The following is a 23,519-nucleotide window of genomic DNA, read 5'->3' as shown; positions in this document are numbered from 1 at the left end:
GCTCCCAGTTTGCAGAGGTTTCAGTCCATAATGAGCTGGCTCTAAGGCAGAGTGGTACATGGCAGAGGGGCAACATTTCATGGTGCCCACATAGTAGAAAAAGCAACAAGGGAACCTAATGGCATCTTTCTGCCCCTTTCATCTTATCCAGAATAGTTAGAGCGGGTAGCACCCACACTCTTAATTTTAGTGCCCTTGAGCCTGGCATTGCACCATGAATCAATCACACACTCTAGATTCAACCACCTCTGAAAAAGCCCCACCTATGACTGCATGAACCTTGGGGGTACATCCAGACACAGCCATAACATACATACACCCTCATGCCATGCCATGAGTTATGTCCTCCAAAAGTTCATAAATTGGCAACTTAATCCCAAAATTAATATCTTTTTTTTTTAATGAGACAGGGTCTCACTATGTAGTAAAGACTGACCTGGAACTACCTATGTAGCCTAGGCTGGTCTCAAACTCACAGTGATCCTCCTGCCTCAGCCTCCCAAGTGCTGGGATTATAGGCATGTGCCACAATGCCCAGCTGGTACAAATTCATATCTTGGTAGTATTTGAGGTGAGGCTTTTGACATGTAATTAGTGTTAGATGGAATCATAAAGGTGGTACCTCTGTGATGAGATTAGTGGCTTTATATAAGAGAGACCCAAACTTGCCCTCTCACCACAAGAGCTTCCTATCATGTAGCAGAAAGCCCTTCAACAGATGCTGGACTTCTTAGCCTCCATAACTACATAAAAACTCAGTTCTTTGTAAATATCCCAGGCCTGGGCATTCTGTTACAGCAACAGGAAGTGGACAGAGATACCTGTGACCTCTCATACTCCATTCCTGTGTGTAAAACTAAGGGAAGTGTACAGAAAAATCCACCTGAAGATGTGAACAAGAATGTTCATTGCTGTTTTTTCTCAAAACTAGAGTCATAGAAAATAATCCAACAATAACTGAGTTGAAAAATAGAGGTATATAAGTGATACAAGACGGCAATGAAAAAGAACTACTAGCATATTCAGTTTACAGATTGACCACAAATTCAAGTTGAGTAGAATGCCAAGCACAGGACTATATAATATATAATTCTTTTGTATGAATTTTGAAGCTGGAAAAATTAATTTTTTATAATAAAGGGATTTGGAGAGACTATATTATAAAATTATAAATATAAATACTATATATAATATATAATACATATAATATATATTATATATAAATACTATATTATAAATATAAGGATAATATGAAAAGGTATGTTTTTTTAAAGCATTGAAATATTGTTTTAATAGCAAAAAAATTAGAAATAATCTAAAAAGTGTTTTATAACAGAATTCTCACACTTCATACTTGAATTCACAAAACTTTTAATCAGGAAAATATTAGTTAGCAAAAGTAATGTTGTTTTTCAGGCTGTATAGACCAAAAAAATCAGGATAACATCAATTTTCTCATCTAATGTTAACAGGAGATAAAGCTGAATTAACTTTTAATAAAGGATCAAGAATTTTTGGTTCACCTTTCATTTGGCACAGAGCCACTAATATTTATGAGACCTATTGTCCTTACAAAATTTTGAACTGGAGTTTTGATTTAACAAAGCCAGTTAGGAAAGGTATTCTAAGATTGAAACTGGGTTGACTCATCACAACTTTTTTCTGAACTTACATGTAATAAAATATTTTGTATGTAAATCAAATATTTGAAGACTTACTTAAAATTTCTGCTTTATGAATAACAAATCACTGCTTTTCTATTTATATTGTGTAGAGAGGAAATACTCATAGTTTGGTATCATTTTTCCACTTACAGATAAGCTGTTTTAGTTACTGGTGATCATAGAAATTTAGTCCTTAACTCTTACAATATTGTCTAATAAAAAAGTAAATATTTGTCATCTGTTCACTTACCTTTTTTTACAAATAATATTCTGTAGCCGGGGATTTAGCTCAACAGTTCGGTGGCCTGCCTTGCAAGCGCAAGGACCCGAGTTCAATCCCCAGTACCAAAAAAACAAAAAATAAATAATATTCTGTAACTATTTAAAATAATAAAGTGAGAAGTAGCAAGTTAATATATACAGAATGTTGAAGAGTAATGATACATTTTTAATTTATTTTTGGTACCGGGGATTGAACTCAGGACCTTATGCTTAGAAAGCAGGCGGCTGCACCACTGAGCTAAATTCCTGGCCCCTATTCTTAATTTTTAAAATTTTTATGAGTACATATTTGTAGTACATAAGGATTACAGTATGGGAGGTTGGCACATGTATATAATGTGTCCTAATATATTTTCTTCTAGGCAGAACTTCTAGATGCTGCTGCTGGTATTCATGTACGCTTCAGATTAGGGGGAGTAAGTATCCATGAATATTTAGCAGTTTTAAAGTACATTTATATGAAATTTAAAGGATTTTTTAAAAAAATGAAAACCATTTTTGTATTTGCATTAGTGATCCTTTGAACTTTTCCATCTACAGGTGAAGTTTCCACCCGATATATACTACAAAATTTTTACTCACAGACATATTGAAGATTTGTGTGCTAACAGCCCTAGAGATTATACAAAGCTCCCAGTGAAACATACGTCTCATAATAAAAATGATCATCCTCAGGAAGAGGATCGCAGTGGCTGGTATCGTCGAATAGAAAACAATGGCTGGAGGCCTGTTTCTGATCGGGTGGGTACGAGAAAGATTAGTAACTTTAAGTTGTACATATTTAGAAACTCATTTGTCTTTTTGAAAATTAATTTTAAATTGTTTCAAAATAATAACTGCTAGTGTGTACCTGTAATCCCTTAGCACTCTGGGAGACTCAGTCAAAAGAATCACAAGTTCCAGCCCAACATGGGCAACATAGCAACTCAGGGAGCCTCTGTCACAAAATAAAAAGTAAAAAATGGGCTAGGGATGTAGTTCAATGTGAAGACCCTAAGTTCAATCCCCAGTACCAAAAGTAATAATAATTGCTAGTGATTTAATTGACAAAATCTGCTTAACTGTTCTGGGTTTTCTAGTGATTGTGAGTACAGCAATATATCTTTTTTTTTCTGCCTTAAATTTATTTCTTTTTTTAGTAGTAATCTTTGAAACTGTGCCATCTTTAGATGCTTTCTGGTACTTGGCAGATTATATACTCAGCATACAGTTTACAGGATATGGTGTATTTATGTACTTAGTATAAAACATGAAAATAATCATGGTATGAATTTATTCAACAAACTTTATTACATACTAATTATGTGTCAGGCATTGTTCCAGATGCCAGGGACACACTGATAAAAGAGAAATATTCATTTTCCTTAGTTTGTTTTTTAATTAAGAAGATAGTCAAGTAAAGAGAATAGTTCAATGTAGTAAGGTAAGTGATTTAGTGGAGGCAAATATGCAGTGTTGCAGATGGCAGCAAGCTCTCACACTTGTTATCTAGTGTATGTGTGCTTGGGGAGGGGATGAGCTGGAAGTAAGAAAATAGGTGACCAGTTAGGAGACTGGGCCCCACAGAAGAAACTCAGAGTCTTGGGACATAAAAGACGTATTATTTCTGTGTTCCTGAAGGGTGCCTGTCCAAATATGTCTACTTTGTTCTTTCGTTAAATACTAAGTATCTCAGTACGTAAGGACTGTGTCACTTTCTGTAGCATGTGCTTCTGAAAGCTCAATTTATTACCCATGATTTAATTAGAAATACCTTTACAAAGTCTATCATCTCTTCTGCTTCTGTCTTGGTATATTTCTACTGAATACACAGGTTTGTTTGTTTTTACTGACAGATCAGTATTTTGCAATCAATATTTCATCATTTTTAATATTTTCATTTTTCAATAGTTTTGGATGCCAACTGGCAGTGAAGTGGTGGGAGAGAAAAAGGAAAGTGAATTCCATTTCTCTAAACTGAAGAGAAGGCAAGATTTGGAAAGAAAAAGAAAAATTAGAAAAATAGAATGGATGAGGCAAATGTAAGTAGATAAAATACTTAGACTTACTAAATAACTTTAAAGTATTTTAGAGAAAACAAATTTGGAAAATTTACACTATTTGGGTTCAAGATATAAATCATGACATTTGTAGTATTGTCATAAAAACAGACATGAATGTATATGGAAAATAATATAACATTCAGAAATAGAACCGCAAATATATTGTCAATTGATTCTTAATAAAGGTGCCCAAGGAATTTATGTAATTGGAAAAAGTGTTTTCAGGCCGAGGATTTGGCTCAGTGGTTCCACTGCCTGCCTCACAAGTGCAAGAGACCCAAGTTTGATCCTTGGTACCAAAAAAAAAAAAAAAAAAAGTGTTTTAACAAACTTGGGTGTTCATGAAAAAAAAAAAAAAAAAAAAAAGTGTTTTCAACAACTTGGGTGTTCAAATGCAAAAAAATGAATATCGACTCTTATGTCGTATTAAAATTACAGTGGCACCTCAGTTCATGAACATGAGACATGAGGTATCACTACACTCAAATGACATCACAGACCTAAAAGAGCAAAGACCATAAAACATTTTAAAGTAACCAAAGGAGAATATTTTAGTGACCTTAATTTTGGCAATATTTCTTATATAGGACACAAAATTCATGAACTATAAAAGAAACCACACTTCAAAATTTTTGGACTTTAGCAACTTGTTACAAAAATAAAACAGGCAAAAAACAGGACAAAAATTTTACAAAATCCGTATCTGACCAAAGTCTTAATTTTAGAAGATACTTCTAAAATTGTCAGAAGTTATGATAAGACAACATAATTTTTAACATAGTCCAAAGATTTGAACAAACACTCCCTTGGTGAAGGTATATTGATAGCAAGTTAGCAACTCCATTAATGACTAATGTGCTTAGGCATTACAGAAGTGCAAACCCAAACAATGAAATATTAATACACCCACTAGAATGGTGAAAACTGTCTGCTATACTAATTGTTGGCAAAGATATGGAGCAAATGTAAACTGTACATGTACTTTGGAAACAGACTGGCAGTTTTGTGCTGTGTTTTTGTTCTTGTTCTTGCTTTTTGAGACAGGGTCTTGCTATGTAGTTCAGGCTGGACTCAAACTCATTATATAGCCCAGGCTGGCTTCAAATTTGTGGTGATCCTCCTGCCTCAGCTTCCCAAGATTACAGCTTCCATGATTACAGGTGTGAGCCACCACACCCAGTAGTTTTTAAAAAATCAATCTAACACACCTAATAACCCAGCTATTCCATCTTTAGGTATTTTCCAAGGTGAAATAAAAATTTGCTCCACAGAAAGACTGCATATAAATGTTTATACCAGGTTTATTTGTAATAGCCCCAAACCAGGAATTATACACATGCATCAGTGGGTGAATATATAAACAAATTGTGGTTTATCTACACGCACACACACACACACACACACAAATAATATTCATCGATACAAAGTAATGGACTGTTGATACACGTAACATGAATGAATCTCAAAATGATGCTGAGTGAAATAAATCAAAAACATATTGTATGATCCCATTTACATAAAATTCTAGAAGATATGAATCTAGAGTGACAACAATAAGTAGATGGCTGGAGATGAGGGGGAAGTAGTAAAAGAAGGAGACACACAAATAATATTCATCGATACAAAGTAATGGACTGTTGATACACGTAACATGAATGAATCTCAAAATGATGCTGAGTGAAATAAATCAAAAACATATTGTATGATCCCATTTACATAAAATTCTAGAAGATATGAATCTAGAGTGACAACAATAAGTAGATGGCTGGAGATGAGGGGGAAGTAGTAAAAGAAGGAGTACTAAGAGATGCAAGGAAACTCAGGGGTAATGGGTTTTTATTGTAGTGATACATTCACAGGTATGTGAATGTGCTAAACTTCAAACTGTATAATTAAATATGTGGTTTATTATGCATCATAGTTGTAACATTTTTTAAAAGTATGTGGGCAATCAGGATCTTCAAGGCAGCTTTGAAGTAATTCTTCATCTCCTTTAGTTGCAGGATGAGTTGAAGGGCAGCCCAGCTACCAGTGTTATGGAGTGATTGTGCCTGCAGTGAACTAAATACTTAGTCCTGCCAGGTCTTTTGCACTAGAATAAGGGTACTAGTGAGGAAAAAAGTAGAATCCTGAGGCTTGAGATGAGTCCTTTGAGAAGACAAGGCTAAGAATCTTAAGCCTCTAAACAACCTTGGTAGTGGAGGAAAACTTTATTGCTCCTATTAACCAAAGAAGCAGCCCACTCCTGCATAAAATGTTTTCAGTGATTGTACTAGTGCCCTGTCACACAACTCACACCGATTCTCCTCAGGATCCCCCTGCACCCTGTGACCTCCAGCTCACAATGATAGTTGTATCTCAGGACAGCCCAGACAGGGAGGTACAAGGTCTTCTCTAATTGTATATAGCTTATAAATAGAAAGTTACAAGAACTTACCCCTGTATTATCAGAAACCTTAGAAGCTCCATGTGAGGGTGGTTTCTAAGGTTGTTAGCTCACGAGTTGCTTGGACTAAACTTATGGACACAGGCACAATTGCCAGGAATTACAGATTTAAAGTGTTGGCCTGAGTACTCAGAAATGATAACAATCTGTTGGGTCAGTTAATAAAAGCCTGCACTTAGACAATTTCTACCATTGTAAAATGATTGAATGTCCTCAGTATACTGTAGAAATAGGCATCTTAAGACTATAATGTGTGTTTCTATTACGTGCAATTTAGCCTGCTGGTAGCTATATCTAGGAGGTCCCAGATTATACCCTGTTCATCAAGTTATTTAGAAATGGCTTGCTGAGGGGAACAGCAGAATTCTTGCTAATTCTGTCCTTTATAGTATAGAGAAGATGGTGGGAAAAGCTGTGACAGAACTGGTTCATTTAGATCAAGGGTCCCCAAACGCCAGGCACTGGATCAGAACCTGTAGCAGTCTGTGGCCTGTGAAGATGGGGCTACGTGGCAGGAAACGAGTGGCAAGCTGTATTTACAGGTGCTCCTCACTGCTCACGTCACTACGTGAGCTCCACCGCAGATCAACTGTGGCATTAGAGTCTCACAGGAGCATAGACCCTACTGAAAACTGCATGTTCAAGGATATAGGTTGTGTAGTCCTTATGAGAGGCTAATGGCTGATGATCCAATGTGGAAATGAGGCAGTAATGCTAGTGCTGGGGAGTATAATTATTATGTATTACAAATGCACATTAATAAAAACAAAAACCGCCTCCATAGTCTATAGAAAAATTATCTTCCAAGAAACAAGGCCCTGGTGCCAAAAAGGTTGGGAACTGCAGCTTTAGAATCCTGGGAATAATGGCACTTTGAAATATATAGGTCAGATAGACATAGCTGCAGTTAAGTGTCTAGATGTGACCTCTTTTAACACAGCAAATCAGTGCAGCCTGTGGTACTAGGTATGCCACTACTGACCTGACAAATGATTTTTTTCCCCATCCAAATCACTCAGTGAAAAGAAGTTTGCATTTGCATGGAAAGAACAGAATGTATCTTTACCTCTTATGCTCAGAACCGTATCACTCTTCCAGCTCCCATGCCTCAGAGCTTGCATGTCTTGATTCAGGCAGAACATCCGACCTATTATGTTGATGACCTTTCACTAACTGGGCACAGTGAGCAGAGTATAAGCCCCTGGGTAACTGAGTAGAACAGATATACACTAGAAAGAGAAGAGTAAATTGTGCAAGAAGTTAGCAGTCTACCACATATCTGAAGCTTACAAACATTTGAGATATCCTTTCTAAACTGAATCAAGTAGTTGTACCCTGTACCACCGACCTTGAAGAGGAAAGACACTCCACCACACTCTTGCAGTACTGTGGATTGAATTTAGGGCCTTCCCACTTGGCTCAAATATCTCCTTCTGAAACCTTCTCTGATATATCTAGACAGACACTACTTTTCTATACAGGTAATCAAACTCAGGACCTTGTCTTTGCCAGGCAGGCACAGCACCACTGAGCTACATCCCCAACCCTAGACACTACTTGTTTGTTTAGTTTTTTTGTGTGGTTTTTTTTTTTTTTTTTTTTTTTTTTTTTGAGACAGGGTCTATGTAGTTGAGACTGACCTGGAACTCACTGTGTAGCCTAGGCTGGTCTCCAACTCAGTGATCCTCCTGCCTCAGCCTCTCGAGTGCTGGGATTACAGGCATATGCCACCATGTCCGGCTTAGACACTACTTTTTGATATGCCCTATGTATCTTTTATATACTCAGTGTTATGGTTTATATGTAGATGTCCCCTCCAAGCCTCATGCACTCCTGGATGGGGCTTTTGAGAGGTGACTGGATCAAGGCAGTGTGATGCTTATCAGTGCATTCATCCACGGATGAATTTTTATCTAAATGTGATGTTGGGCGGTGAAGCTTTGTCAGAGGAGGTGGGTCACTGGGGGCGTGACCTGGAAAGGTCTCTCTCCCTCCTCCCCCTTTGATCACTCTCTGCTTTCCATATTTATAGCATCACAATTCATAACAGCTAAATCTTGGAAGCAACCTATATGTCCATTAACAGATGAACGGAAAAAGGAAATGTGCTTATTTACAATGGAGTACTCCTCTGCTATAAAGTATAAACTTCAGTCATTTGTAGGAAAATGGATGCACCTTGACAGCATAATATTAATTGAAATAAATCAGACACACAAGCTTAAATATCTTATGGCTTCTGTTCAATGAGACACCTAAAATATAAATAAAGATAAAAATAAAAGATAATAGGAAAAAGGGAGATCTACTGCAAAAAGAGGAGACTAAGAGGTAGATGTACTGGAGGGTAAGGAAATAAAAAAAAAGAATTAAGATGTATTATGTACATATACCAACTCCCTAAGAAGATCACAGTCCTTATGTACTGCAAACATATGCTAATAAAAAAATGAAAACTGAAAAATGCTGGTGAGAATGTGAGGTGTGTGTGGGGGAGGTCCTTACACTGCTGGTGGGAATGTAAGTTGGTAGCCACTAATGGAATTCACTATGGAGTTTACTCAAGAAACTAAAATTAGAGCTATGATTTGATTCAGCTACACCACTCCTTGGTATATACCAGGAGGAAGTAAAGATGATCTACAGGGCTACCTGCATTATTGTGGCATAGTTCACAAGAGCTAAGATATGGTTCCAGCCAAGGTGCCCATCAGCAGATGAAAGGGTAAAATGTGACATAGATACACAATCGAGTTTATTCAGCCATAAAGAAGAATGAAATTTTGTCACTTGTAGGCAAATGGCAGGAACTGGAGATAATTATGCTAAGCAAAATAAGCCAGACTCAGACAAGAATAGTATGTTCTAATATGTGGAATCTAAAAAAGATGACAGGAAAGTAGAAGACCATTATTAGTCAAGAGGAAAGGAATAAGGAAAGCGGGGGAGAGGTATAGGGAGACTGAGGGATTGATATGATCAACATATGTGTATGTTTGAATATGTCACATTAAAAGTAATTTGTAAAATTAATAGGCACTAATAAAAATATATTTTTAAGAATGCAAGTTAAGGACAGGTGATTTTTAAGAGAGGGCTTTCTGGTTAATTGGTTACTTTTTCCCCTCTCCAAAATTCCATCACAGGGGTCTTTGTTTAGGTGCGCCCGAGTTAGAAGATGAAAATGACTTAATGTATAATTTTAACCCATAAATGGCACCAGTATTTATTAAATACATCTTTTTTTTTTTTTGAGTAATGGTCTCCCTTTGTAGTTCAGGCTGGCCCTGACCTCACTATGTAGTCCAAGCTGGCCTTGACCTCTCGGCAATCCTCTTGCCTCGGCCTCCCATGTGTGCTGGGATCACAGGTGTGCACCACCATGCTTGGCATACCTGCATGTACTTCTAATCACCTATTTGAAAATATTTCTGTCCCTTCTCTTCTATTTAGGTACTATGCAGGAAGCCTGCAGGCTAAGTCAACTCATTGTGAAACTGTAGATTTAATTCATACAGCAACAAAAGGGCTCATAAGAACCATGGAAGATGGTGGAGTAGATTCTGTGATGGAATGGGAAGTGGATGAGGTGCTGAACTGGACAAATAGCCTCAACTTTGATGAGTAAGTACATGTCGCTGTACTTTATTCTGCTTAAGAGGAGGGCTTTCCATTTTATGTCTTCAGTCTTTCTTCAGGGTTACGTAGTTTTCATCATAAAAGTTTTTTATTCCCTTGGTCAGGTTAATTCCTAGGTAATTTTTTTAAAGCTATCATGAATAGAAGTATTTTCCTGATTTCTCAGTAGGGTCATTATTGGTATATAGGAAAACTACTGATTTCTGTAAATTCACTGAATTTTTTTTTATAAGCTCGAAGAGTCATCTGGTGATGTTTTTTGGGTCTTCTATATAGAGGGTCTTCTCACCTGCAAATATAATAGAATTAACTTCTTCCTTTCCTTTTTGCATCCCATTTCTTTTGCTTGATTGCTCTGACTGAAGTTTTGGGTACTATATTGAACAGAGATGGTGAAAAGTGTCTACCCTTGTTTTGTTCATGATTTTAGAAGGTGTGCTTTTCAGTTTCCCTGTGAAATATGGTATTGGCTATGAATTTGTCACATATAGTTTTTAATCATTTTGAGGTAAGGTTCTTCCCTATGCATTTTCATCAGGATTTTTATCGTGAAGAGATGTTTAATTTTGTTAAGGATTTTCTCTGCATCTATTGAGATAACAATTTTATCCTTGATGCTTTTCATGTGGTGTATTATATTTATTGATTCATGTATGTTAAACCATTTTTGCATCTCTGGGATGAAGCTAACTTTATGGTGTGTGATCTTTTTTAATAATTTACTGAATTCTGTTTGAAAGTGTCTGATTAAGAACTTTTGCATTTATGTTCATCAAAGACATTGTCCTGTAGTCTGTATGCCTTTTTCTCTCCCTTCCATTTTCCCTCCTTCCCTCCCTTTTTGTTGAGTCCTTATCCAGTTTTGGTATTAATTAATACTGGCTTAATGGAGTAAGTTTGGAAGTATTTGTCTCTTAATTGCATGGAAAAGTTTGAGGAGTATTGGCATTAGCTTTTCTCTAAAGTTCTGGTACAATTTAGCAATGAATCCACTGGATTATGGGCTTTTCTTAGTTGGCATATTCCAGTCTCTCCAATTTATTGAAGTATAAGTTCAAAATAGTTTCTAATAATCCTCTAGATTTCTATGGTGTCTGATGCAATTTTGCCTTTTTCATTTCTGATTATATTGATGTGGGTCATTTCTATTGGTAAAGTCTGGCTAAAGACTTATCAATCTTGTTTATCTTTCAAAGAAACACCTTTTTGATTCATTGATCCTTTTATATTGTTAGTCTAAATTTCACTGACTTCAGCTCTGATCTTCATAATTTCTTTTCAGCTGTATATTTTCTATCAAGATGGTTATTACTTTTCCAGGATCTTCGTATTTTTAAAACTGCAAGTGAATTTTTACACTCTTAAATAAAGCAGGTATCAGTGGCTGGTCTTAAACACAGCATAAGTTTATAGCCCAGAATGTTAGGTCTTAGCATAGTATTGAACAAGGTGCTTTGGCTCCTTAAAAATGGCATGAAAACATTTTGGTATATAAATCTAAGGAAACAGGTGACTAACATGTAACTCTACTTAGTGTTGATCAATTACTGAAAATACAAAGTTTGCCTAAATTTAAATTGAATTGCTTACTAAGAGATCTCAGAAGGGGTTGTGTCTTTTCACTTCAATGACTCAAAAATATTTTATTTAAGGACAAGAATAAACTTATGGAGAAATTAGAGATAGCAGTAGTAAGGAGCCAACTTCAGATATAGCACCTTATTACAATTAAATACTATTACACAACATATATGTTCCTATAGCAAACATCTCAAGAGCACAGGATTACCAAGAGTAAAAATATTTGAAATGGAATAAATATTTGGAAAAAGCAGTGTTTTTTTCCTGAATTACATGAAAACTCTAATATTCATTTTTTCTCTGTCAGCTCCTTTTCAGCACTCCCTTCAGCCAACTCCTTACCTGATTTGGGCCACTGAAAGGAGTCTTAGGAAAGGGTATAGGAAGTCTAAGAAGAAACAAGTTGCAGGAAACTTACCTCTTGAACTTTCTCCCATCTTCCTCTTCACAGCTCCATACCTTATTCTTCCCTATTTTACATCTTTAGCTATTCTGGTCTCCCTAATTCAGCTTCTGTCTAGGGAGCTGAGGTGTCAACCACTCTACTTGAATATGACCTTCTGTATTTCCTGGGTACTGGAAAGACAGTGTGTCTGTCACTTTGTTGCTGGGTCAAAACACCCAGCACCTTCAGCTTAAAAAAAGGAGAGGTTTATTTTGTCTCACAGTTCATTAGTTTCAGTCCATACCCAGCAGGTTTAAATACAGAAATGGCATGACAGAAGGGCCTGGAGAGAGGAGAGCTGCTCCTGTCATGGGTGCCAGGAAGGAGAGAGAAGAGGCGTGGGCATGTTGCCACACCCCCAGGGACCTGCCTCTGACCAGGCCTCACCTCCTAATAGCAAGTTAGCACTCCCACCTCTGACTGCTCTTCAGAGACTATTTATTAACTTACTTATGGTTTTCCTGAGACAGGGTCACGTTGTAGCCCAGGCTGGCCTTGAACTCATGGTGTTCCTCCTGCCTCACTCTCCTGAGTGCTGGGTTTACAGGTGTCTACCAAAAAGCCTGGCTTTTCAGAGACATTCTTGGTCTAAATCTTAACACAATACTGTTCTACTAAAATCATAAACCACCAGGTTCAAATTTCCATTGAGATGTCAGCGTTAGTAGATCTAGCAATCTAGAACCAAGGAAAAAATATTTGTTGTTATTTTCTGACCGTTCCCTCTGAGTTTTCTGTCCATACTTTAAATTTAGACGTTATGAACTGACATATTAGTGGGCACTCAGTTTACTGAGGGTCTTGCAGGAATGAAATACCTTTGACTAGCCAATTTGACACCTTTAACCTATGCATGTACTAATCAACTTATTACTTAAAAAGTTAAATTAACTTAACGTCCATATGATGTACTTAGGTATATTGCCAACTGGAAGCAAATTGCTACAAGCAACTCTTCAGTTAACTTCAAAGGTAGGTGACTTTCAACAAGTAATACTTTCTACCAAATTCTCATGAAACAAAAATGATACATTTCACATATTTCCAGGCATCCACCCTGGGCAAGCTAGAGGTTCAGTTTCCTCATCTGTAAAATAGTAACAATACTACACAGGTTGTGAGATGACAGGATGGATGGATACATACATAGGCAGGTCAATATCAAACTTAGAATAGTGCTTGATACATAAATTCTCCATAAATATGAGCTATTATTAGCATCCACTCGACCATTTACCTCCAACTCACTGCCACCATCCTAATGAGTTGTCATCTTTCACAGGCTTCTACAGTGGCCTTCAAACTTGTATTCCTCCAACCTATTCTCCACACAACATAATGCAAACTCTTCTTTAGCAATTACAGTGCAGGAGTGCTATCTTGAGGTGGTTTATAAAATTAACTCATTTGATTTTCAAAACCCACCAAAACAGATTATCTGTACTTTACAGAGGGGATCAGTGAAGATATTCTATGACTGCTCAAAGTCAGCTAGTCTGAGGGCCAGCATTTGAAGTGAGGCTGGTTAGCTAAGAACGCATGCTTAGGATCATACCCTGCTGTGTCCCAGTGTTCCGTCACAGCGAACTCCTAAATTGATCACAGTCTCTGCCTCTGGCCTATCTTCCTACACTTACACGCTCCATTCTCCCTGCAGTCTTAGAATGCCATTATACTGCCTTGTGCCTATTCCTAAAACACATCATGCAGTTTCCATTTTGGGGGACTAATGGAGTTGATGATCTGCTACAGAAGTTTTTCATAACTATGCTTACTAAATGGCAGGGAGTTGTCTGTGTGTTACAGAAATCTCAAATGTGTAGCATACAGATTTTCACTAGTAGATCAAAGACTATAAAGGATCCGCAGGTACAAAAAGGAAACAATAAAAATATAAATTACTGAGCTAAAATACAGGATGGTTGTTGGAAGAAACATTAGAACTAGAGAAAATTATTTTTAGTGGATTTGCACAACTGAAGCTGGTGAAGAGGGATACACATTGAAGATATGGGCACTAGAGGTGAATGTGTGCTGCTTCAAGAAGCCACAGAAGGGCTGGGGACTTAGTTCAGTGGTTCTGCTGCCTGCCTCATAAGCACAAGGTACCAAGTTCAATCCCCAATACAAAAAAAAAAAGCCACAGATCAAATCCAGATCTGGGAACTTTAGCTCTGGAGCGGGAAAAGGTATTCCTTTCTTCATGAATAAAAGAACTGCTAGCAATTAGTTAATTATAGAGCACTTGCAAAATGCCATATACTATGCCAAATTCTTTATATGGACCAGGACATTTAGTGCTCACTAAAATGTGAGGTAGGGTGCAATTGTGATCACTGCAACTTAAGAGAACTTAACTGCCCCAAGATATAGTTATTCAGTAAAACCCCAATCCCATGTCCCACAGAGCCTTTTAAAAAACAGAAATGGACAATGATAGTGTTGAAAGGATGAACTAAAAAATTGTCACATTTATGGTTTCAGTTAAATAGCTAGATAATTGTTCTAAGAGTAGTAAAAAAGAATACAGATCTTACCTGGCACATATGGCATATTGAATGAGTCTACCTAATCCCATCTACCATCTTTCTAATCATTTATCATTCTCTTCAGGTTTTCGTTTTGAGCAAGCAAAGAAAAATATATGACTACCAAGATACAACAGAGGCACAAATGGGATCACCATATGGTATTTTATATGAAAATGTTTACAAAGAGCCAGACTCTGCTAGATTAACACCCAGCTCCACTTATGGAATATAAACATAATGTACTTTTATTTTTTGAGCTCTGGCCCTTCAAGCCCTGTATTCATCAGATGGAACTAAGAGAGCTCAGTCTGACTAGAACAACCTGTGTATGTATTCTTGTTGCAGCATCCAGCCCAGTTAAATCAGGAAGATAGAACAGAAATAGAGTGATAGCCCAAATACAGTGGTCATAGAAAATAGAGAAATTATTCTTGGTATTCTGAGAAACTGTAGTATTCTAACAATCATAGGTAAATAAAAATACTACATTTAGTGTAAAAAAATTTTTCTGTGTGTGCAATCATGCAAGACAGAGCTATGTATCCCAGATCCAAATGGGACTTGCTTCTGTCTCACCTCTACCACCTTCCTCCATCCTTTTCTCAACTAAATTTTAAAAATATTAACATGTAATAGTACATATTTATGGGGTACTGTACATTTCAACACAAGTATACAACATGTACTTATCACATCAGGGTAATTAACATTCCTATCTCATCTATGTCCTTTAATGTGTGGAGCCTTCAAAGTTACTCTTGTAGTTTATCAAAAAATATGTAATAGGTTATTGTGAACTAGTTACTCACTGTGCTGCAGAACACTAGAATTTATTGTTTTGATTCCCGTTATTCCTCTTCCAAACTCCCTACCCTCACAGTTGTCTTTGAGTTATCATTATTTTATATTCAGATGGACTTTTATTTCCCCCCACTCACATATCCTGTGGCTGGCTTATTTCATTTAATGTCCTCCAGTTTCACCCGTTTTGTAACAGTTAACAGGATTTTAGTACTTTTCATGGTGGAATATTCCATTTGTGTTCCAGATTTTCCACTCATCCATTGATGGGCATCTAGGTTGACTGTGTATCTTGGTTGTGAATACTGTTCCAATACATTTGAGTTCAGGGATTTCTTTGGTATTGTAATTTCCTTTGGATATACATCAAGAAGCAGGGCTTCTTGAGATTATGATAGATTTAATTTCTTGAGGAACTGCCATACTGTTTTCTATACTGGTTATACTAATTTACATTTCCATCAACAGTATTGAGTCCCTTTTCTCCACATCCTTACCATCCTTTTAAATAGTTTGTCTGCAGTGTGATGGTTATCTCCTTGTACTCTTAATTTGTATTTTCCTGATAACTAATGATACCCAGTATTTTTTTCAAACATTTGTGGCCATTTGTATTTCTTTTGGGAATTTATCTGTTCAACTTGCCCATTTTAAAATTGGATTATATGGTTCATTTTTAAAAATTCCTTATAGTGTATTTTGGATAGTCACCTTGTATCAGATTATATGCAAGTATGCCTCCCGTTTTGTAGGTTATCTCTTCACTCTGTTGTTTCCTTTGCTATGCAGGGCTTTTTATTTTGACGTATTCTCATTTGTGACATTTTCACTTGTTTCCTGTGTTTATGCGTCCTCAAGAAAACAACTGCTGGGCCAGGGATTTAGCTCAGTGGTGCCAAGCCTAAAAACTCAAGGTCCTGAGTTTGTTCCCTGGTGGGGAGTTGGGGTGGGAGAAAAAAGGAAAAATTGCCTGTAAATGCCTTGACATGTTTTGCATTTTCTTTTAGTGGTTTGTCAGGCTTTGCAATTAGATCCTTGATCAATTTTGAATTGATCTCTGTATAGTGATGGATAGGGATCATCTTCTGAAATATAGTCATTCAGTTTTCTATGCACAGTAGGGAATAACAAAGTGGCCTTTCTCCAACATTTTTCAGCATGTAGCTGCATGGGTTTATTTGTAGGATTGTACATTTCTGGTTACTTTAACTCTGTATTAAGTATTTTGATCCCTCCAGTTTTGTTCTTTTTGCTTAAAGTTGCTCTAGCTATTTGGAGTAGGGACATGTGTGTGCATGTGTTTCCTCATTAATTTTGTTTCTCTACTTTTGTGAAAAATGTCATTGGGATTTTGATGATTACTGATTTTATAAATTGCTTTAGAATAGTATGGACTTCTTTATTTTCCCAAGTCATGATCTCTTTATGTAGTTTGGGCTGGCCTTGAATTCTCCATGATCCTTCTGCCTCAACCTCCTGAATGGCTTACAGATTATAGGATTACAGATACGTGCAACCATGCCTAGCTTCAAATATGGAAATTTTAACATTACTTACAATCTATGAATATGGAAGGGTTTTCCATGTGTGTCTTTAGTTTCATTAGTGTTTTATAATTTTCCACTGTAGAGGTTTTTCATTCTTGGTTAAATTTATTCCTAGGAACTTTTTTTTAAAGCTAGTGAACAGGGTTGCTTTCATAATTTCTCAATAAGTTTGTTATTGGAGTATAGAAAGGCTACTGATATTTTATCTTGAAACTTACTAAATCCAATTATCAGTTCTAATAGTCTTCGTGGAGTATTTGTTTTTCTATAGATAAAATCATATCATTTGAAAATAGGAATAATATTGGGGCATGGGATTCAGATCAGTGGTTCTGCAGCCTGCCTCACAAGTGCAAGGTCCTGAGTTCAATCCCTGGTACAAAAGAAGAGAAGGAGGAGAAAGAAAATAGGAATAATTAAACTTCCCATTTTCTATTGGTATAACTTTTATTTCTTTTGCCTAAATACTCTGGCTAAAACATTTAACATATTGGCTAGGAGCTGTGGGAGTAGATACTTGCTGTATTCTAGATGTGAGAGTAAATGTTTTCATCTTTTCCCCATTTAGTAGGCGTTTCTCTGGATTTGTTGTATTTACCCTTTGTTGTGGCATGTTCCTTCTATGCTTTATTTACTTTTTCATCACAAATGCTGAATTTCACAAAATGGTTTTTCTTCCTCTATTAAGATAACCAAAAGGGAAAGACATACTTCTTAAAATCCAGCAAATGACAGAAAATTTAATGATAAAACACTGACACTTTTAGGACTAGAATGTTCCATTACTACCTCTATGGATCACTGTGCTAAATGGAGGTTGCAGTCAGCACGAGTCAAGAAAAAGCAAAAATAGAAAATCTAGGAAGAAGCATATCTGAATTATTCATAATTATGTGTACATAAAATCTATGACTCAGGGCTGGGGATTTAGCTCAGTGGTGACTCTGGCTGCCTCATAAGCAAAAGGACCTGAGTTCGATCCCCAGTAAAAAAAAAAAAATCTAAGACTCTTTCAAAAGAAAGAATAAGAATGATTACTGGACCATGAGTACTGGACAGAAAATTATCATATAATAACTACCTTTAATTCTAAATACCAATAGTAATTAGAAAAAAACTGAAAAATATTTATAAAAATAAATAAAAATGCCTAGGGATATGATCTCTGCAAGTAAAACTGTAAAACTTCATTGAGTGACATTAAAAAAAGATCTATGAACAAAGGGGAAATTCCTTATACAAAAGCTTAAATCAGAAATGAAAACAATGATTAAAAATGTTCACCAAAAACATTAAGAGAATGAAAAGATAAGCTACAAAATTGGAAAAAAATGTTAGTATTAATGTAACCAACAAAAGACTAGTAGAAATATTGGAAAAGACTGTGCAGAGGTAATGTGCGAAAGAGGAAAAACATACTGACCAGCAAACATATACAAAAGTTTAATTTTCCTAGTCATTATTGAGTTACAAATTGAGACTATTCCACTTTGTACCCAGGAGAATAATTTTAGTTTTCAAAATTGCAGTGGGAGTGGCAAAATCATGTGGTCAAGAACACTTCTTTTGATTAATATCCTATAAAAGTACATATTTTTACATATTGCTATACATAAAACCTTGTATGATTTAAGGGGAAGTAAGAGATTTTTCAGAGGACACTTTGCATTATATAAAATCACTGTTACCAATTCTGAATCTAAACTTTGACTTCAGTGTATAGAATGCATTCTGGCAGAAGCTAGACAAAAAAGCCTGAGATCCTCAAGAGGAGTTAATTTTTTAAAAATGATAAATACGTAGAACATCATATTTAGGATATCAGGGTCTTTGTATTTGTCATTCTAGAGCAAATCTTTTTTATTTTATTTACAATGTCAACTAGATCATTTTCTAGGCCCAGGCAACAAACATTCACTTGTCTTAAAGACATTAATTACAACTTATTATTCTTAGATGCAGCAGGCCAAACTGGCCCAGCTGACTCCTCAATTCACAGTGAGATAGCAACTGCATTATCTTCCCCAAACTCTGAACTCTCTTATATGGGTTGACTATGCCTGTTGTACTCACTGTTGTCTCCTAAGTAACTACCCCTATGCCTAACATATATTATTTTCTAAAATTTATTCAAAAATATTTAATGATAGATATAGGTAACAGGAAAGTCAAGAAATACATTTAATAGTACTAAAATCTATATAAAATATAACGTCACTAAGGTGCAATTGAAATACTTGAATGGCACATTTTTCTATTCAACTCAGTATACTGGCCATCTAGTTTTTTCTTTTCTTTTTGAGACAGGGCCTTGCTATGTAGTTCAGATGGCCTCTAACTCATAGCAATCCTCTTGCCTCAGACTTCCAAGTGGTGGGATTACAGATGTATACCACCATGCCAGGCTGGACTTTAGTTTTTGACAGTACGGTTTATTTTAATCTTTGAGATGCCCAATTTCCCTGTTTTTGTTTTCCACCATATTTAAATTTTTATTAAATTTTTAAGTGTGTGGGTTTTTTTTTTTACAATTTAAGTATATACTATGATGATGTTGCATTTATCTACATACTGTTTAGGGAGCTACTCTGAGGAAGTAAGACCAGTGAAGCATATGTGAGAGGGCTATTACCTCCCTTCCCTCTATCTGGACACAACTGTTTAAACACTCTGTTAGCTTTTCTAGAAGCTTCTCTATATATTTGTTTTTTGTTAATCTTGTGAGCAACTGGTTGAGGATCCCCAGATTTTCATCTGAAATATCTTCTAGAGAATACCCATATTACACTTTTTTTGCAATTAAAAAAAGGAAACTTTATCCTATTTATCTAACTTTTACTTTCTGCAGCCATAAATTGGGATAACATCACTAATCACCCAAGATTTTGTTGTAAAGATGAGAGATGTTGCTACAACATATGTCAGGTACTCAATATGTTAATATTTAAAACCCTAACCACCCCTCATTATATTTATTCTGATTCATACCAAGGGAAAACCATCATGCTGATGGTTCTCACAAATATATAAATCAGGTGATTCTACTGAAAATAGGTACGATTTTGAGAAGAATAAACATTTGGACTAGATGTAGAGCATGAATAACTATTATTTTTAACATGCAAGAACAGAGATACTCAACACTATCAAAGTATCTTTGGGTGGTGAGTGAATGAAGCAGTAAACACTTTTTAAAAATACAGTTGTGTTCTCTTAAATATTAATCCCTATTCAGTTTGTGGCTGGATTAAAAATGAAGGCTGAAATATAATTTCTAAAGGCTGAATTCAAGAGTGATTCACATGCTGAAGATCACACCCAAGCTTTCCATCCTGGGAAGAGTCGGCTGAGATTTTTGGGATCCATGGCCTGCTGTATGAGCAAATTCACCTGTCCACCCACACTGAGCACGGTGCCTTCCTCCACTCCTTTGAGTTTTTCTTGCAATCTCATCAAGACACGTTCAGCTACTTTGTTCAAACTCTGGTCAGTATCACTGATGACAAAAGCACAAAGATTTCAATGTGTTACGACAGTGTTAAGGTCTTTGAGAATGAGAACATCTAAACAACAGACACAAGTCCTTCCTAAACCACTGCTCTGCTCACCTAAGATTTCGTTTGCATTGTTGGTCATCTGCATTCAGAGTGGAGTGGAGCTCATTTTCATCCTCAGGCCTCTGCTGTAAATACAACGCTTTCAAAGGATTCATGGTCCAGTCAAAGAGTGGATCGTACAAAAGGACCTAGAGAAATATTAGAAGAATGATGTGCATTTTAATCATGTACTTAGAAACAGTAGAGCCAGTATTACAAAAATAACAAGAGGCCAGGAAGATGGTAGTTGATGGAGACGAGGCAAGCTTATCACACATGCTTCATGTTTTCTTGTGGAGCAAACTATACTAACGTAAAGCTTGAAGGTTCTCCCTCTATTCTCAGTTCATTCTTTCTCTAAGTTTGGGAATAAAGGGTGTATTACATTGAAACCTCAAAAAACAAGGTCTGGTACTATGGTAGGGAAATATGATATATGGAATAGACAAGTATATGTTAAGTAGCTAGAAGTGGCTTTGTGTCTTAAATTTTAAACTTGATATGATGGTGCATGCCTCTAATCCCAGCACTTTCGTGGCTAAAACAGGAGGATTCTAAATTCAATTTAAGTTCAATGTAGTGTGAGACTACATTTCAAAAAACAAACAACAACAACAAAAAAACAAGGGATAGAGATATAGCTCAGTGTGAAGGCCCTGGATGCAATCCTCAGTACTGCCTCCCAGCCAAGTCTTACATTTTAGAAAGCATGTGGGTGGGTGGGGACCGAGGTTATAAGAGATTTCTAAGCTTGACAATTTAGACTAACAAACAACCCTGGTGTTTATTAGCACAGGATATTCTTTTTTCTTGTCAGCTATAGCAAATACTTACATGTTTTACTAATAAAGACACAATCACATTAACAAATGATTCTTCAGGACATGCCAGCATTAGGAGATTGGAACATTTTTTGCTTCTATCTTTACTGTGCTTTCTGGCACCATATTGGGACTATAAAACGTCTTCAAGATGTTTAATTTTAGAATATGTGCTAGATCAGCAGTGCCAAAATCTCTTCATTTTGTAATGTTACTTTGAGCATCTTCTGGGGCCATTAAACATTGGAGGAATTAGCTAGTCATGATGGCATATGTCTATAATCCTTCACAAGAGGGTGAGGCATAAGGATCATGAATTAGAGGCCATTCTAGGTAACTTATTAAGACCCAATCTCTCTCTCTCTTTTTTGTGGGGGGGTACTGGGGATTGAACTATGGACCTTGCGCTTGCGGGGCAGGCCGCGGAACTACTGAGCTAAATCCCTGGCCAAGACCCAATCTCAAAAAGAAATGGGGATGTAGTACAGTGATACAGTGCTTTCCTTGTATGCATGAAACCCTGGTTTCAATTCCTAGTAGCACAAAAAACAAAAATAAGAACTGGAGGAAATGACCTTGATTTCATGTGGCTTGTTCATAGGTTCAAGAGTATCTATACAAATTCAAATTGGGCACTAAAATGGAATTAGATTTTGCACATATAAACCAGTTTTATCCACAAAAGGAAATGTATTGATCAACTAATGTGAAGAAACAAAGGCCTCTATTATAAAGATACTACATATAGTCTTTATAGATTGAAGGAGAAACAACACAAATTATTTCAAAAGGAAAGGCTTGTGTCAGATCATATCTGCAAATAGTGGAATCAAGGAGGGACTGGAACAAGGCATGGTGGTGCATAACTAATCCCAGCATTCTGGTAGGCTAAGGCATGAGGACTGCAAGTTCATGTCCATCGTGGATAATTAACAAGACTTTGTCTCAAACAGAAAAAAGAGGGGCTTGGATGTACCTCAATGTAAAGACCCTGGGTTCAATCCCCCATACCTCCCCCCAAAGGAACTGGAATAATTAGAAAATATTCTTTAGTATTATCAAAATAGAAGTAGGGCTGGGGACTTAGCTCAGTGGCACCATTCCTGCCTGGCAAGTGCAAGGCCTTGAGTTTGATCCCCAGTACCAAAAAAATGGAAATAAAATTTTAAAAAACAGAAATGTTTTCTAGAGTAGGGCTTCTTAATCTTAGCATTAGTGTTGGCTGGATGCCTCTGTTGTGACAGACTGTCCTATGCAATGTGGGATGAGTGGCAGTACCCTGGCCTCTACCCAGTAAATGTCAATTATATCTTAATCCTTCCCTACAACTGTAAAACAAAGTATTTCCAGACATTACCAACTATCCTCTATAGGACACAACCATCATTGGCTAAGTATCACTGAGCTAGAGAAACAGAAATATTTCACTAGCAGAAAAGAAAAAAATCTTAGAGGATGGGGTGGTCCATGGTGAAAAAAACAAGATCTTGAAGGCTAATAAGTCAAATATACTCAGCGGTAAAGCAAAATATATCCAAGTCAAAGTGCTCTGAAAGAAAGGTTTAGGACACAGGAGATACTTAAACTGTTAATAGATCAGAAATAGGGACTGTGATTCAGAGGGAAATAGAATCTGTGAGAGGAGAGGAATGACTAAGGATCAGGACCCATGATGCTATTGACAAGCACATGCCTAGAATCAAGGACAGAAAGCCCACATAAAATCAAATGAGAAGGTACTCTTAAAGCTGGACAACCACACCAAATGATTTGTGGAGATATACAAAGGGGAGATCAGGTAAGTAAGTAAAAAATCAGTTTTAAGGGATATGTTCAGGAATGACGTATCTGTAAGTAGAAGTTCAGATCACTGCTTAGACTAAATGACCTCACTCAGAGTACAGCCATGGTCTTTTACAGTTGTTTACAAACCCATAAATAACCCAACAATCACTGTAACTATATTCTGCCACTGTTTTTAAAGAATGAAGTTCATGAGCAATCTAGCATTCAACTAATCAAACTTCTGAGCCACCAAAGGAACTACACTCTTCTAATAAATGTGAACCAACAATATAGTTACTGAGGAACTCTCAAAGCTACACAAGCATAAAAAATTCCTTT

General features: G+C 36.4%; 2 protein-coding genes across 5 annotated transcripts in view; one reads left to right on the top strand and one right to left on the bottom strand.

Moving 5' to 3' along the window:
* The window catches only part of CUNH11orf65 (chromosome unknown C11orf65 homolog), a 31,611-nt gene extending 16,542 nt beyond the window's left edge, over positions 1–15,069 (top strand). Inside the window, 7 exon segments of the mRNA XM_010610641.2 lie at positions 2,309–2,362; positions 2,487–2,687; positions 3,837–3,967; positions 9,888–10,058; positions 13,016–13,071; positions 14,713–14,740; positions 14,742–15,069. Coding sequence (XP_010608943.1) covers positions 2,309–2,362; positions 2,487–2,687; positions 3,837–3,967; positions 9,888–10,058; positions 13,016–13,071; positions 14,713–14,740; positions 14,742–14,862 — 762 coding nt within the window. The 3' untranslated portion in view covers positions 14,863–15,069.
* A 3,300-nt stretch (positions 15,070–18,369) lies between these two features.
* Atm (ATM serine/threonine kinase) overlaps positions 18,370–23,519 on the bottom strand; it is a 114,423-nt gene continuing 109,273 nt past the window's right edge. For all 4 annotated transcript variants that reach the window (XM_010610638.3, XM_010610637.3, XM_010610640.3 and 1 more), the window contains 2 exons: positions 20,587–20,723; positions 18,370–20,474 (listed from right to left, as the gene is read on the bottom strand). In XM_010610638.3, coding sequence (XP_010608940.1) covers positions 20,291–20,474; positions 20,587–20,723 — 321 coding nt within the window. In that variant the 3' untranslated portion in view covers positions 18,370–20,290. The remainder of the gene's footprint in view (positions 20,475–20,586; positions 20,724–23,519) is intronic.

The sequence above is a fragment of the Fukomys damarensis genome, unplaced genomic scaffold (genome assembly GCF_012274545.1).
Source record: "Fukomys damarensis isolate Sample0158 unplaced genomic scaffold, DMR_v1.0_HiC HiC_scaffold_16, whole genome shotgun sequence".
Classification (NCBI taxonomy): Eukaryota; Metazoa; Chordata; class Mammalia; order Rodentia; family Bathyergidae; genus Fukomys; species Fukomys damarensis.
Note: the sequence above shows the minus strand (reverse complement) of the source record. Positions and strands in the feature narration are given on the sequence as shown.